The 12520-nt window shown below is 51.2% G+C and overlaps 1 protein-coding gene across 5 annotated transcripts in view; it reads right to left on the bottom strand.

Moving 5' to 3' along the window:
- The window catches only part of ZNF276 (zinc finger protein 276), a 34401-nt gene that overhangs the window by 8413 nt on the left and 13468 nt on the right, over positions 1–12520 (bottom strand). For 2 of the 5 annotated variants that reach the window (XM_027977784.3, XM_027977783.3), the window contains exons 2-9: positions 7798–8101; positions 7494–7540; positions 6950–7396; positions 6012–6090; positions 4776–4859; positions 419–529; positions 275–350; positions 15–132 (exon numbers count right to left, since the gene is read on the bottom strand). In XM_027977784.3, coding sequence (XP_027833585.1) covers positions 15–132; positions 275–350; positions 419–529; positions 4776–4859; positions 6012–6090; positions 6950–7396; positions 7494–7540; positions 7798–8081 — 1246 coding nt within the window. In that variant the 5' untranslated portion in view covers positions 8082–8101. Of the gene's footprint in view, positions 1–14; positions 133–274; positions 351–418; positions 530–4775; positions 4860–6011; positions 6091–6949; positions 7397–7493; positions 7541–7797; positions 8102–12010; positions 12294–12520 lie in introns of those variants that run through there. The other 3 variants (XM_027977782.3, XM_042230800.2, XM_042230801.2) reach the window with 3 other exon arrangements.

Below are 12520 nucleotides of genomic sequence, written 5' to 3'. Positions count from 1 at the left end.
GGGAGGGGACACACCTGTGTGGATGAGCTTGACATGGCGCTGCAGGTAGCGGTCGATCATGAACACCTTATTGCAGCCGGGGTGTGGGCAGGGCCTCTCCCGGACCTCCTCGTGGTGCTCCTTGACATGCTTCTATGGGAGGGACCAGGGGCGTGAGTACCCCAGCCTGGCCAACACCCTGGACCAGCGTGCGTGCCTCCTCCCAGCGGAGGCACAGACCCAACCAGGCCCTGTCAGCAGAGCTGGGGGTGCACTCTCCTGGGAGGCCCCTCACCTTCATGCCGTCGGCCCCGCGGTACACAGCCGTGCAGCCCTGGTGCGGACACTTGTAGATGGTGGGCAGTTCCTCCCTGCAATGCAGAGCACACGTGGAGCCACGGCCCCCACAGGCTGCGCAACCCCCGCTCCAGCCCCTCACCTCTCACACCGTGGCTTGCCCTTCCAGCCCGGCTTAGGCCCAGGTTTCTTTCGGATTTTTGGTTCTTCTGACTTCTTGGCTTCCTTGCTTTCACTCTTCCTACCAGACACCCTGGAGGAAAAGACAACACTGGTCAGTAATGTTTCTGATCTTTTGCATACACGGTGTTCATTTTTCTTTAAACACTGAGGTGGTTTCCTCAGATCTCCAGAGCTAACCTCCAGTCCCCATACTGACCACCTGGCTTTCACACTGACACTTGCCCACCAGAACTAGAAGGACTGTGGGGAGGTGGAGTCCCTGCTCTGCCACCTCAGGACCCAGGAGTGGGCCTTCAGGGCCAAGTGTTACTCCCTGTCGTCAACACCAAAAACACAACTTTGGAGATACCAGGGAAAATACTGCAATGGGGAAAGCTCGAAAGAAGATCCAGACCCACTCTCCTAGAACCTGCCAGGAGACCCTCAGCAACCAGGGGGAGCTCTACACCTGCTGCTGTCCCCCCACCACAGACCCTAGGCAGTGGGGACCTTGTCCTCCAAGCATGGGGTTGTGCAACTCAGCCAGTCTCACAGGGCCCTGAGGACCAGGCCAGACAGAGCAGCTTCCCCCTTGGTATCCTTCAAAGTTTTAAAAAGACATGCACACCTCTTCTTAGATCCAGGAATGTAAGGAAATCTGTCAGGAACAGAAGCCAACTTCTAGGGCCATAAAGACAGGCCACTGCTGATACAATCCTCGATGGTCACAACTGAAAGCTTTTCCTCTAGTATCAGGAGCAAGACAGAGATGCCCACTTTCACCAGTTCTCGACACAGTACTGAAAGTCCTAGCCAGAGCCATTAGGCAAAAAAAAAAAAAAGAAAAGGCACCTAAATTAACAGGAAAGAAAACTACCTCTATTCACGATGCCATGATGTTATATGTAGAAAACCTTAAAGAACCTACGCAGAAAAATTGAGCAAAGTTGCAGGGTGGAAAAATCAACACATTAGAACCCAGTCCTGTTCCTATACACTTAAAATGAATAGTCAGAAAAAGGTAATTAACTATTCATTTTTAATAGCATCAAAAGAAATAAGATACTTAGGAGTAAACTTAAAAACTTAAAGACTGGTACATAAAACTATGAAAACGCTGTGAAAATTAAGACCTGAGCAAGTAGAAACACATGTTCATGAACTGGAAAACTTAAAAGTGTGAAGATGGCAATAATCCCCCAAAGCAGTCTATACATTCAATCCCTATGAAAATTCTGTTTTTTCACAAAGTAGAAAAAAAATCCTAAGTTTCACATGGAACTTCAAAGGACACTGAATAGCCACACAAGTTTGAAAGACAACAAAGCTGAAGGATTCACACTTTCTGATTCCAAAATTTACTACAAAGCTACGGTAATCAAAGCAGCATGGTACTGGCATAAAGAAATACATACCGAGGAACTGAGAGACCAGAAATAAACCCCTGCAAGTACAATCAACTGACTTGACAAAGGTGCCAAGACCACTCACTAGGGAAAGGACAGTCTGTTCAACAGAAGGTGCTGGGACAATCACATATCCACATGCAAAAGAGTGGGGCTCAATCTACACCTCACACCATACACAGAAATAACTCAAATGGATCCAAGACCTAAATCTAAGTGAAAACTGTGAAACTCTAGTGGGTAAATCTTCCATGACCTTAGACTTGGTAATGGTTTCTCCTGAATATGACACCAAAAGCACAGTAAACTAAAAAAGTAAAAATAGGAACACTGGACTTCAAGACAGTGAAAAAAGGGGAAAATATATTCTACAGTTCAGTGGCAAAAAAACACAAACAACTTCGTTAAAACACAGGCAAAGAACTTGGACGGACATTTCCCCAAAGATGATACAAACATGAAAAGCTACTCAACATCACTATCACTAGGCAAATGCAAATCAAAATGACAATGAGATACTACTTAACATCCACTAGCAGGACCTAAAATAACAAGGTCTGGTAAGGATGTGTAGAAATCAGAACCCCTGTACATCGGCAGCAGATGTAGAATGTGCAGCTGCTGTAGAAAACTATGGCAGTTCCTCAGAAAGTTAAAAGTACCGTAGGACCTAAAGAATCAAAAACAGGTCTCAAACAGATAACTGTTACACCACCCTTTCTAGCACTATTGACAGCAGCCAACATGTGGTCCCTCCGTACCATGGCCGTGCTGCATGGCAACCCGACCAGGGATCAAACCCATGTCCCCAGCAGTGGAAATATGGTGTCCTAGCCATCAGACCACCAGGGAAGTCCCTTTAATAGGATCTTATAGAAAGGAATCAAACTGACAGGTCACAACATGGATGAATCTCAAAAACCCTATTCTGAGTGAAAGAAGCCAGTAGGAAAGCGACACAGAGTCCCCAGAATGGATACCTACACTAGGAGGGGGCAGGGCCTGAGGGGCGGACAGGGGAGTCACTGCTTCATGAGGCTGCATTTGGGATGGTGAGTCTGGAAACAGTGCTGACAACTGCACAACATCGTAAAAGTTCTGAAACGGGAGTGAACTGTACGCTTAGAAAATGGTAAAACAGTAACCTCTGTTGTGTATTAATTTACCACAAATAGAAACATGAACAGTTTCCTCTTCAAACAGTACATTAACAAGAACCTTTTCAACAACTGCACAGGCTGCTCCTCCCCTTCTTTGCCTATGATTATTCTTTGCCACCCGGCCACGGTCCTGGCCTCCACCCTCTGCTGCTGTGCAGCTCAGGCACCTAGTGAGAGCTGAGCCGTGCCCAGTGCTCGCACCACATCACACGCTCCTTGTGAGCAGGAGCAGCCTCCAGGTCTCCCAGTGCGTCCCTGAAGGACAAGGGGCTGGGGTCCCTGCAGGCGTGGGAAGATGGCGCTCGCAGGCCCAACTTGGGGCTGCTGGTGCTTTTCTTTCCCATGGCCGCTCAGGCTCCTGTGGGAGCCCTGGCAGCTGGTGTCCCCTTCTGTCTGCGTGGCTGAGGACCTCGGCAGGCACGTCTGCTGCAAGGTCACATGGACCCAGGCCCTATTCTAGGACGTCAGCAGGCGTTCGTGTTGTGGTGCTGGAGGCACCAAGAGGCCATCAGGGAGGAGCCCAGAGCTCCAGCCTCCCACAGGTACAACTTCCACTAAAATGTTCCATCTGACCACAGCCTCTGAACACTTTGCAGCTTCCCTGGTGGTTCAGACGGTAAAGCGTCTGCCTGCAATGTGGGAGACCTGGATTCAATCCCTGGGTTGGGAAGATGCCCTGGGGAAGGAAATGGCAACCCACCCCAGTACTCTTGCCTGGAAAATCCCACGGATGGAGGAGCCTGGCAGGCTGCAGTCCATGGGGTTGCAAAGAGTCGGACATGACCAAGCGACTCCACTCTTTCTTTCTGAACACATACCTGGTGTGTCCTGTCCTACTGGAGTGTCTGTGTGCCCTCCCGGAAACCCAGGGAAGGGGGCCGCCTGCGTGCCATCTCCACCTGCAGCAGGGCAGGGCAGGGCCTCTCCCTCTCCTAACCCCATGCCAGTGGCCCTGGGACTCCTGGCAGCAGGACATAAGAGGGGCCCATGGAGGTCAGGGTGGAGCAAGGGCTCCTGCTGCAGCAGACCCGGCCCCTCCATCTTGGTCCTCCTGACGCCCCCTCTGGCCAGCAGCGTCTGTCCACTCAGGCCCGCTCCAGGGCCGTGACCCAGTCCCACATCCCAAGTGGGAACTCCCGAGCCACCGCCTCTCGTCTCCACCCACAAAGGAAAAAGGAAGTTGTGCCTGCTTCTCCATTTTGTTTTGCACTTTCCTGGCTGATGGTGTGGTTTCATTCTACGCCAAAGGCCCAAGCTGGGCATCTACTAACTAGAGGGGTTTGGGTGTTCCTGGGCCCAGGGTGACACAGTGATAACCAGCCTCCTCTGCCAGGACCCACAGACCAAGAACACAAAGCCCTGTGGGAGGTGCGCTGCCTCAACAAGGGATCAGGGCCAGAGGTAGACCCGAGAGCAACGGCAGGGCCAGGTGGCCATGTCGCCAAGGCCCTGGGCACAGAGGGCAGAAGGTAAGCAGGCGGACCAGAGGCCACCAGAGCAGACACGGGTGGGTGGATGGAGCACATTCACAGGGCTGCGCTAGGCCAGGTCCCTGCGCTGAACTGGGAAAGTCCTCCTGGGTCACCCAGAAGCCATCCTTCGTTGGGCTGGTGAGGTCAGGCCATTCGAGAAGCAGAGTGTGTGCTGACCAAGGCAGACAGGGGCAAGCCACCATCCTGTCCCCGCTGCCCCCAGGGCAGGTGCAGGTCTCCAGGTCACCCACTGGACACCCCCAAACCCCGGGGAGCTCATGGCACCACCATCCCCTTACTTCTTTCCTGGGTACGGCTCAAAGGACTCATCTGAGGACTGGGTGTTCTGCTTCTTGTCATTTTCATCTTCACTCAGGAAATCTCTAGGAAAGAAGAGAACCTTCAGCAATGCTCTGGAGCAGGTGATGGAAGCAGTGAAACTTCCTGTCTAATACCATGTGAATCCCCACACAACATGTTTTACTTCTCAGAAGGCCGAAAATCCCCAATCCTCTAATACCATCTCCTAACACAAAGAGCAAACCAGGGTCACAGGCTGAGGATCCCCAGTAAGCCATGCCTCTCATCACAACAGGACCCCAAACTCAGAAAGAGTCAGCCTACGGGGCCCCAGGCAGAGGTGAAGACCCTCACAAGAGGTGGCTTCGCAGGAAGCAGGCTTTTAGAATGTCACCTCACTCCCGTAACTATAAACACCTGGCCAAATGACAGGCCAGCTGTCAGTGATTTCAAAGGGTAACAAAGACCTGAAAAAGATCTGCACGTCTATAATCTCTACCCCAAAACGTGAGTCACGACGTAAGCTCTGCTAGTCCGCACACAGCCTGGCTGGCATGCCTCAGCTGCCCCTACAGGCTGCCACCCTCCCCACGGAGAAAGGCCCAAGGATGGCTGGTGGCTGCAGGATAGCCACAGCCTCCTGACCCAGGGTGGGGGGTGGATTTCTGGCACCCACTGGTTCTCCTCCAACACCTGGGTCATCTGTCACTGGCACCAAAAATCACGCTGTCGTTCTACTTGTTTGGACAAAGTGCATCTGTGGTCTAGCCACAGTGTACAAGGCAGGGTGGAAAGGTCAGCTGGTGTGCAGCCTCCACCCTGAGAGATTTGGTCTTGGAGACCGGGAAGGGGGTGTCCCCAGGAGCAGACAGGTGTCCTGCCTGCCTCTAGAAGGTCTGTCCTCCACTCCACAACACAAACACCATGATAAACAGCCAGAGGCTGGCTTCTGTTCTAGTAAAATCTGGGGTTGGCATAAAACTCAGCCTTGGAGGCCGAGATGAGCCAGCAGCCAGAGGACCATCTGAACAGAGTGATGGCCACACGTGGCTGGGCCCCCGTGCAGCTCTATCAGGTCTGAAGTGCCCCAATCAAAAACAGAAGCCTGTTAAGCACCCCCTACCACTCCCCTCCTCCCAACAGAGAAAGTGGGAGGCCAGTGAGAGCCAGGCCGCAGCCCCTGGGATGGTGGCCAAGGAGGAATGTTAGGCTATGTAAACCCACTCTTCTCTCACCCCTCAGAAAGGTCACTGAACTCGTCTTTTACCCGATCATCCGAGGTTGGAGATGGAACCTGCTTCTCACCCAATTGCCCTGGGAAACAAAGAACAAGACTCCAGTCACCTGTCACCCCAGGGGAACTGCACGGTAGTGCTCCCCACAGGCATGACAGGGCGCCTAGGGTTCCCATGCCTCCAAATCCACTCACCTCCTGGCCCCCTCAACAAGGCCTGCATAGCCAAGCCCACCACGCCACCCCCAAGTCCTGCCAGCAGTAGCAACAGCAGCAAATTCAGCCCTGCCTCAGAGGTTCAGATCCAGTTGCTCTCGGATGTTTCAGAACATCAAAAAAGATCATTGGTATCCAAGTACTGCAGGCACATGGCTCAAAACTCCAAGCAGTTCTAAGAACAGTGAAGCCCTCCAGCATGAGCACTGCCTCACTCTGAACCATCCAGTGGCAAACATCACTCGCAGGAGCAGCCTGGCACCCACATGGAAGCTGAGAGACGTGGGTAGGGAGCCGGCCCAGCCCTCCTAATACCACGTTGGTGAACAGCTGCACCCAACACACAGGGCCACAGGATCAGGCCCCACAGGGCACTGACAGGCCCAGGGAGTGACCTGTATTGGCTCGGGACAACCCCTGACCCCAGCTGCCTTCGTGCCCCACAAAGGCCCGGGCTCTTCCTCCCTCCGTGCCCTGGCCCCAAGCAGGCTTGGAGGAAGCCTGGATGGCAGGCGAGCATGCCTTAAAGGAAGGCACTCAAACGGGGTCTTCAGCCCCTCTCTGCTGTCAGACGCACATGAGGCGGTGCCAGGACTGCCCTGGCCACTATGCTGGCCCCTCTGCGCATACCACTGCTACCACCACAACAGCCACTTCCTGCCAAGGGCCCTGCCTGGCTCAGGACCAGGAATACTGGTCAAGTAGCCCAGAGGAGCCACCTACCTGGGGCCCCACCTTGGGGGAGGCTTGGCTGAGACGGGGGGCCCGGCCCCGGCCCCACTGGGTCACCATCTGAAGGAAGCCGGCTTGTTTCGAGGCTGGGGAGTGTCTCGGTTTCAGCCCCCGCCGCAGCTGCTCTGCCTTGGGAGCTCTGAGGGGCAGCCCCGGTGGGGTTGAACCCCCGATGCTGGGGGAGTCGCGGGCCTGAATCCTTGTCCCACGTCCACTTGACACCCAAAGCGCTGTCCAGCAAGAGGGCCCCACAGCTGGAGTCGGCGTCCATGGTGTAGTCATGGCCCTGGTCGCAGCCCCACATGGCCCGGATGACACCACAGTACTCGGAGGACAGCGTCCTCTGGAGGCTAGGTAGGGCCCCACAGCTGGCCGCGTGTCTGTGCACCCACCCCACCAAGCCACGCAGGCCCTGGGGGCTCGAAGCAATCAGGTCCACTGAGGAGAGGCAGAGAGACGCCAGCCCATGGCCAGTCAGCATCTGAGTCCCCCCGCTTCCCGCCCACCCTGCACCCCACCCTGGGGGCGCACTCACCCACACACGCTCCCTCCTCCGGCCCCATCCGTGGCTGGACACCGACCCTGCAAAGGAGCAGGGCTGCTCACCAAGAGCAAGCATGGGGCCCAGTGGCCACTGTGTGTGCCGGCTGAGCCTTTTCCTCCGAGGCCACCCACCAGGCCCTCCCCGCCCTGTGCTCTCCAGTCAGTCTCCCCACACACCCAGCGCACTGGTGCTCATGAGTGTCTGCCTCACCAGCGCCCGGGCTGCCCTGTGCCCATGCAGCCCTGTTCACGGGGTCTCCTGCACACCCCCAGCAAAGGAGGGAAGGGGCACCTACTTTGCACAAGGCTTCCGGCGGCCTGTCGGGGGAACATTGACTCGCTGCAGGAAAGATGTGAGGAGGCCGTGGCACTGGTAGAACTGGGCATGGCAGTTCTTGCAGACAAACTGGGACAGAGCTGGGTCCTGGTGGACAGCCACGCCCAGGAGGCGCTGGAAATCCCGGATGAAAACACGGTCCCCAGGGGGTGGCCTTTCTGAGCTCTCCCCAGGTGCCCTGCCAGAGATGCTGCGGAGACTCCGGGAGGAGAACTTCCCATGACAAAGGCGACAGTGCCCCATGGCCAGGGCCCGGGCTGTTCCTGGGCAAGCACAGGAAACAGGAAGTCAGGCATGCAGAACACAGCTCCCAGGTGAGGTGAGATCCACACTCCACCAGCCCCCGCCCCAGCTCCTGGAGTGGGACCTCCCCAGACATGCCCCTTAAATACAAGTCCAGGTCTGGGCCAGAGGCAGGGCTCTGGATCCAGGCTCCCAGATGAACATATAGTCTTTTGGGAGAATGGCCAGTGGAGGGTCTTCTGAGTGGAAAATCCTTTCAAAGAACTCTAAATGCCTCCAAAACAAGCCAGTATTGCTCTAATACTAAAACCAGACAAGGACACAACAATAAAATAAAATAATATTTATTTTTAATAAACATAGATGTACAAGCCTTCAACAAAATAACAGCAAACTGAACTCAACACTTAATTTAAAAGATCCTGCACAATGATCAGCTGCAAAGTATTCCAGGGAGGCAAGGATGGCTCAGCCTTCCCAAATCAATTCATGTGACACACATTAACAAAATAAAAATCATACTCCTCTCAATAAATGGAGAAAAAGTAGTGGACAAAATTCAATATCCATTCATGATAAAAACCTCAATAAACTGTATACAGATAGAAAATACCACCACATAATAAGAGCCATACATGACAAGCCCCAAGCTAACATCATACTCAATGGTAAAGAGCTAAAAGCTTTCTTCTAAGATCAGGAACAAAACAAGGATTCCCACTCTCACCATTTTTATTCAACACAGTACTGGACATTCTGACCAAAGCAATTAGGCAAGAAAAATAAAAACCACTCAAATCATACAGACAGAAGCAACACCATCTGTTTGTGTATTAATATTACATATAGAAAATTCTGTAAGACTCCATGAGAAAAACTGTTAGAATAAGCAAATTCAGTTATAGAATACAAAATCAATATACAAACATAAGTTGATTTCCACATACTAATAACAAACTATTAGAAATTAAGAAAATAATCAGATTTACAATAGTATCAAAAAAAATACCTATGAATAAATATAACCAAAGAGATGAAAGACCTGTACACTGACACCTGTAAGACACTGACAAAAAAAACTGAAACCACAAATAAGTAGTCCATGACCATGGGTTGGAATAATTAATTGACATCAAATAATAAGACAATTGACATTAATTAACAAGACACTGTTAAAATGTCTACACTCCCCAAAGTCATCTACAAATTCAAAACAACCCCTATCAAAATCTCATTGGTATTTTTCACAAAAATAGAACAATCTTAAAATGTATATGAAACCAATAAAGACCCTGAACAGCCAAAGCAATTCTGTGAAAGAACCACTAAGTTGAAGGCATCATGCTTCCTGATTTCAAACTATACTACAAAGCTACAATAATTAACACAGTACAGTACTGGCATAAACAGAGGCACATAAAGGGACTTCACTGATGGTCCAGCGGCTAAGACTCCACGTTCCCATTATAAGGGGCCAAGAGTCAATCCCTGGTCAGGGAACTTGCCACAACTAAAGATCCCACATACTGCAACAAAGATCAAAGATCCTGCATGCCACAACTAAGACCCAACACAGCTAAATAAATATTTTTAGTTAAAAAAAAATTGACAATATAGAAATAAATTCATATATATATATATAGCCAATTAATCTACAACAAATAAGCCAAGATACAATGGGGGAAAGAACAGTCTCTTCAACAAATGGTGTTGAGAAAACTGGACAGCCATATGCAAAAGAATGAAACTAGACCATCTTATACCATACTCAACTCAAAATGGATTAAAGACTTGAAAGACCATAAAACTCCTTTCATCTAACAAAACATAATGGTTAGCTCCCTGACATCTGTCTTAGAGATGATTTTTTGGATTGACACCAAAAGCAAATGCAACAAAGGCAAAAATAAATAAATGGGACTATGTTAAACTAAAAAGTTTCTGCACAGCAAAGAAAATCATCAACAAAATGAAAAGGCAATCTACTGAATAGGAAAAAATATTCACTAGTTATGTATCACATAGGGGGTTAATAACCAAACTATGTAAAGAGCTCATACAACTCAATAACAAAAATAATCTGATTTTTTAAATGAGCAAAGGCTCTAAAGAGACCTCTTTCTAAAGAAGGCGTGCAGATAACCAACAGGTGTATGAAAAGGTGGTCAACATTACTTCACGAGGGAAATGCAAATCAAAACCACAATGAGGGAAAAAAAAAAAGTCCCACGAGACATTTACCTCCCACCTATCAGAATGGCCATCATCAAAGAGACAAGTAATTACAAGTGTTGGTGAGGATGTGCAGAAAAGGGAACCCTTGTACACTGTTAGTGCGAATGTAACTTGGTGCAGCCACTATGGAAAACAGTACAGAGGTTCCTCAAAAAATTAAAAATAAAACTACTATACCGTCCGGCAATGCCACTGCTCGGTAGTTATCCTAAGGAAATGAAAACTAACTTGAAAAGGTACATGCAGCCTTGGAAGGGGCATAGTTGGTTGATGTTCTACCAACATCTCTAGAAGGGTGCTTGCCATGTAATCTTTGTGCACTTCGTGGGGAAAGGGGGCCACTTTTCTGTAATTACGTCTCAGTTTACAATGAAAACTTGAGTTTCAAAGGTAAAATAAACATGATAATCATGTCAAAAAAAAAAAGAAAAGGTACATGCATGCACCCCTATATACACTGCAGCATTATGATACCCAAGGTATGGAAACAACCAAAGTGTCTATCAATATATGAATGTATAAACAAAGTGGTATACTCAATGGAATATTTACTCAGCTATTAAAAAACAAGAAAATTCTGCCATTTCCAATGACAAAGATGCACATTATCAGCATTATGCTAAGTGAAATCAGTCAGATGGAGTAGGATAAATACCACATGATGTTACTAACATGTGGAATCTTCAAAAAGAGAAAATCATGAACTAATAATTACAGAAAAGATATTGTTGGTTGAAAGAAGGGGAGTGAGGTCCTGAGTGAAATGCGGTGTGCAGTGATCAAAAGGTGCAAACTTCCAGTTATAAACCACGTCCTGGTGATGTTGTCTACCGTATGGTAACTACTATAGTTACTACAATATAATACTTTTCTGTATATCTGAAAATTGCTAAGAGCTCTTAAAAGTTGATCCTAAAAGTTCTTATCACAAGAGAAAAAGACTGCTAACTTCGAGTGGTGATGGATGTTAGTATACCTGAAACCAACATCACGTTATGTGCCAACTATACATCAAATTTTTTTCTCAAAAAAAAAAAAAAAACGTTTGAGTATATAAATGCCTCCACAGCTATGGAACCGTCATAAACTGAGCTGGACACTTCATTCCTCTTCACACCACTCCCCTGAGACCAGAAGCGAAGGAGTCGCGTCCACATACTGCTTTCCCGGGGGGTCTCTACTCCTGACTGCAGGAGTAGACGATGCCCCTGCTTCTCTGCCCCGGGATTATAGGAGAGCAGCTTGAAGTCTTTTCTGAGGGGGCAAAAGCATGACACTAAGACCAAGTGCATATTAACCCCCATACAGTCCGTCCCAGGCACTCCTATGCTTAATCCTTAGTTCTGTTTAGCAAAAAGGAAGCTGAGGCCCTGAGAGATTCAGCCATTATCCGAAAAGCACAGGGCAAAACCACGACTGAAACCAGGCCTGCCCGACAGACAGCAAGACTCGAGCATTAAACTACTTCGCGAGCTCTGAGGGGAGCTGACGAGTCAGCTGTGTTGCGAAAGAGCACCCCGCGCAGCCGCGGCGTCCCGGGGAGGCCGCCTCACCTCTCCCAGCGGGGAGGCCTAGTCCGCTTTCTGACCCACCCGGGGCCGGGGGGTCCCGCGGGGTCCCGGTGGCCACCGGGGGCACTCTACGGTCACAGGGGCCCCAGCCGCCGCCCCTCGCGACCGGACGGCCGGACCCACCTGCCTCGTCTGCGCCGTCCTGGCCCGCGTCCCCGCAGGGCCGCGCCGGGCCCCAGCCCAGCCGCGCCGCCACCACAGCAGCCGCCTCGGCCACGTCGGGCCCGCTGCGGGCGGGGCGGCCCCGGGCCCGGCCTCCGCCACAACTGCCGCGGCCCGAGCTCCCGCGCTGCCGGGACGCCGCGGGCGACAGGAAGCGCCCGAGCCGGTCCCGCTTCATAGCCGTGGAGACGGCTTAAGCTCGGCCCCAGCGCTCCGCCCCGTCCGACCCGGCTCGGCCCAACTCGGCCCCACCCGGCTCCGTCCGGCCCGGCTCCGCCCCACTCGGCTCCGCCCGGCCCGGCTCGGTCCCACTCGGCCCCGCTCGGCTAGCTAGTAGGACGTCCGGAGCCTCTCGTCCGCTAGGCGGACTGTGCTCGTTCGTTTCCGTTCCACTCCGCCGCTCGGCTTCGCTGGACTTACTGGAAGCCGGGCGAGGCGATGAGGGAGGGGCGGGGCGAGGGAGGGAGAAGG

This window comes from Ovis aries, chromosome 14 (assembly GCF_016772045.2).
Source record: "Ovis aries strain OAR_USU_Benz2616 breed Rambouillet chromosome 14, ARS-UI_Ramb_v3.0, whole genome shotgun sequence".
Taxonomy (NCBI): Eukaryota; Metazoa; Chordata; class Mammalia; order Artiodactyla; family Bovidae; genus Ovis; species Ovis aries.
Note: the sequence above shows the minus strand (reverse complement) of the source record. Positions and strands in the feature narration are given on the sequence as shown.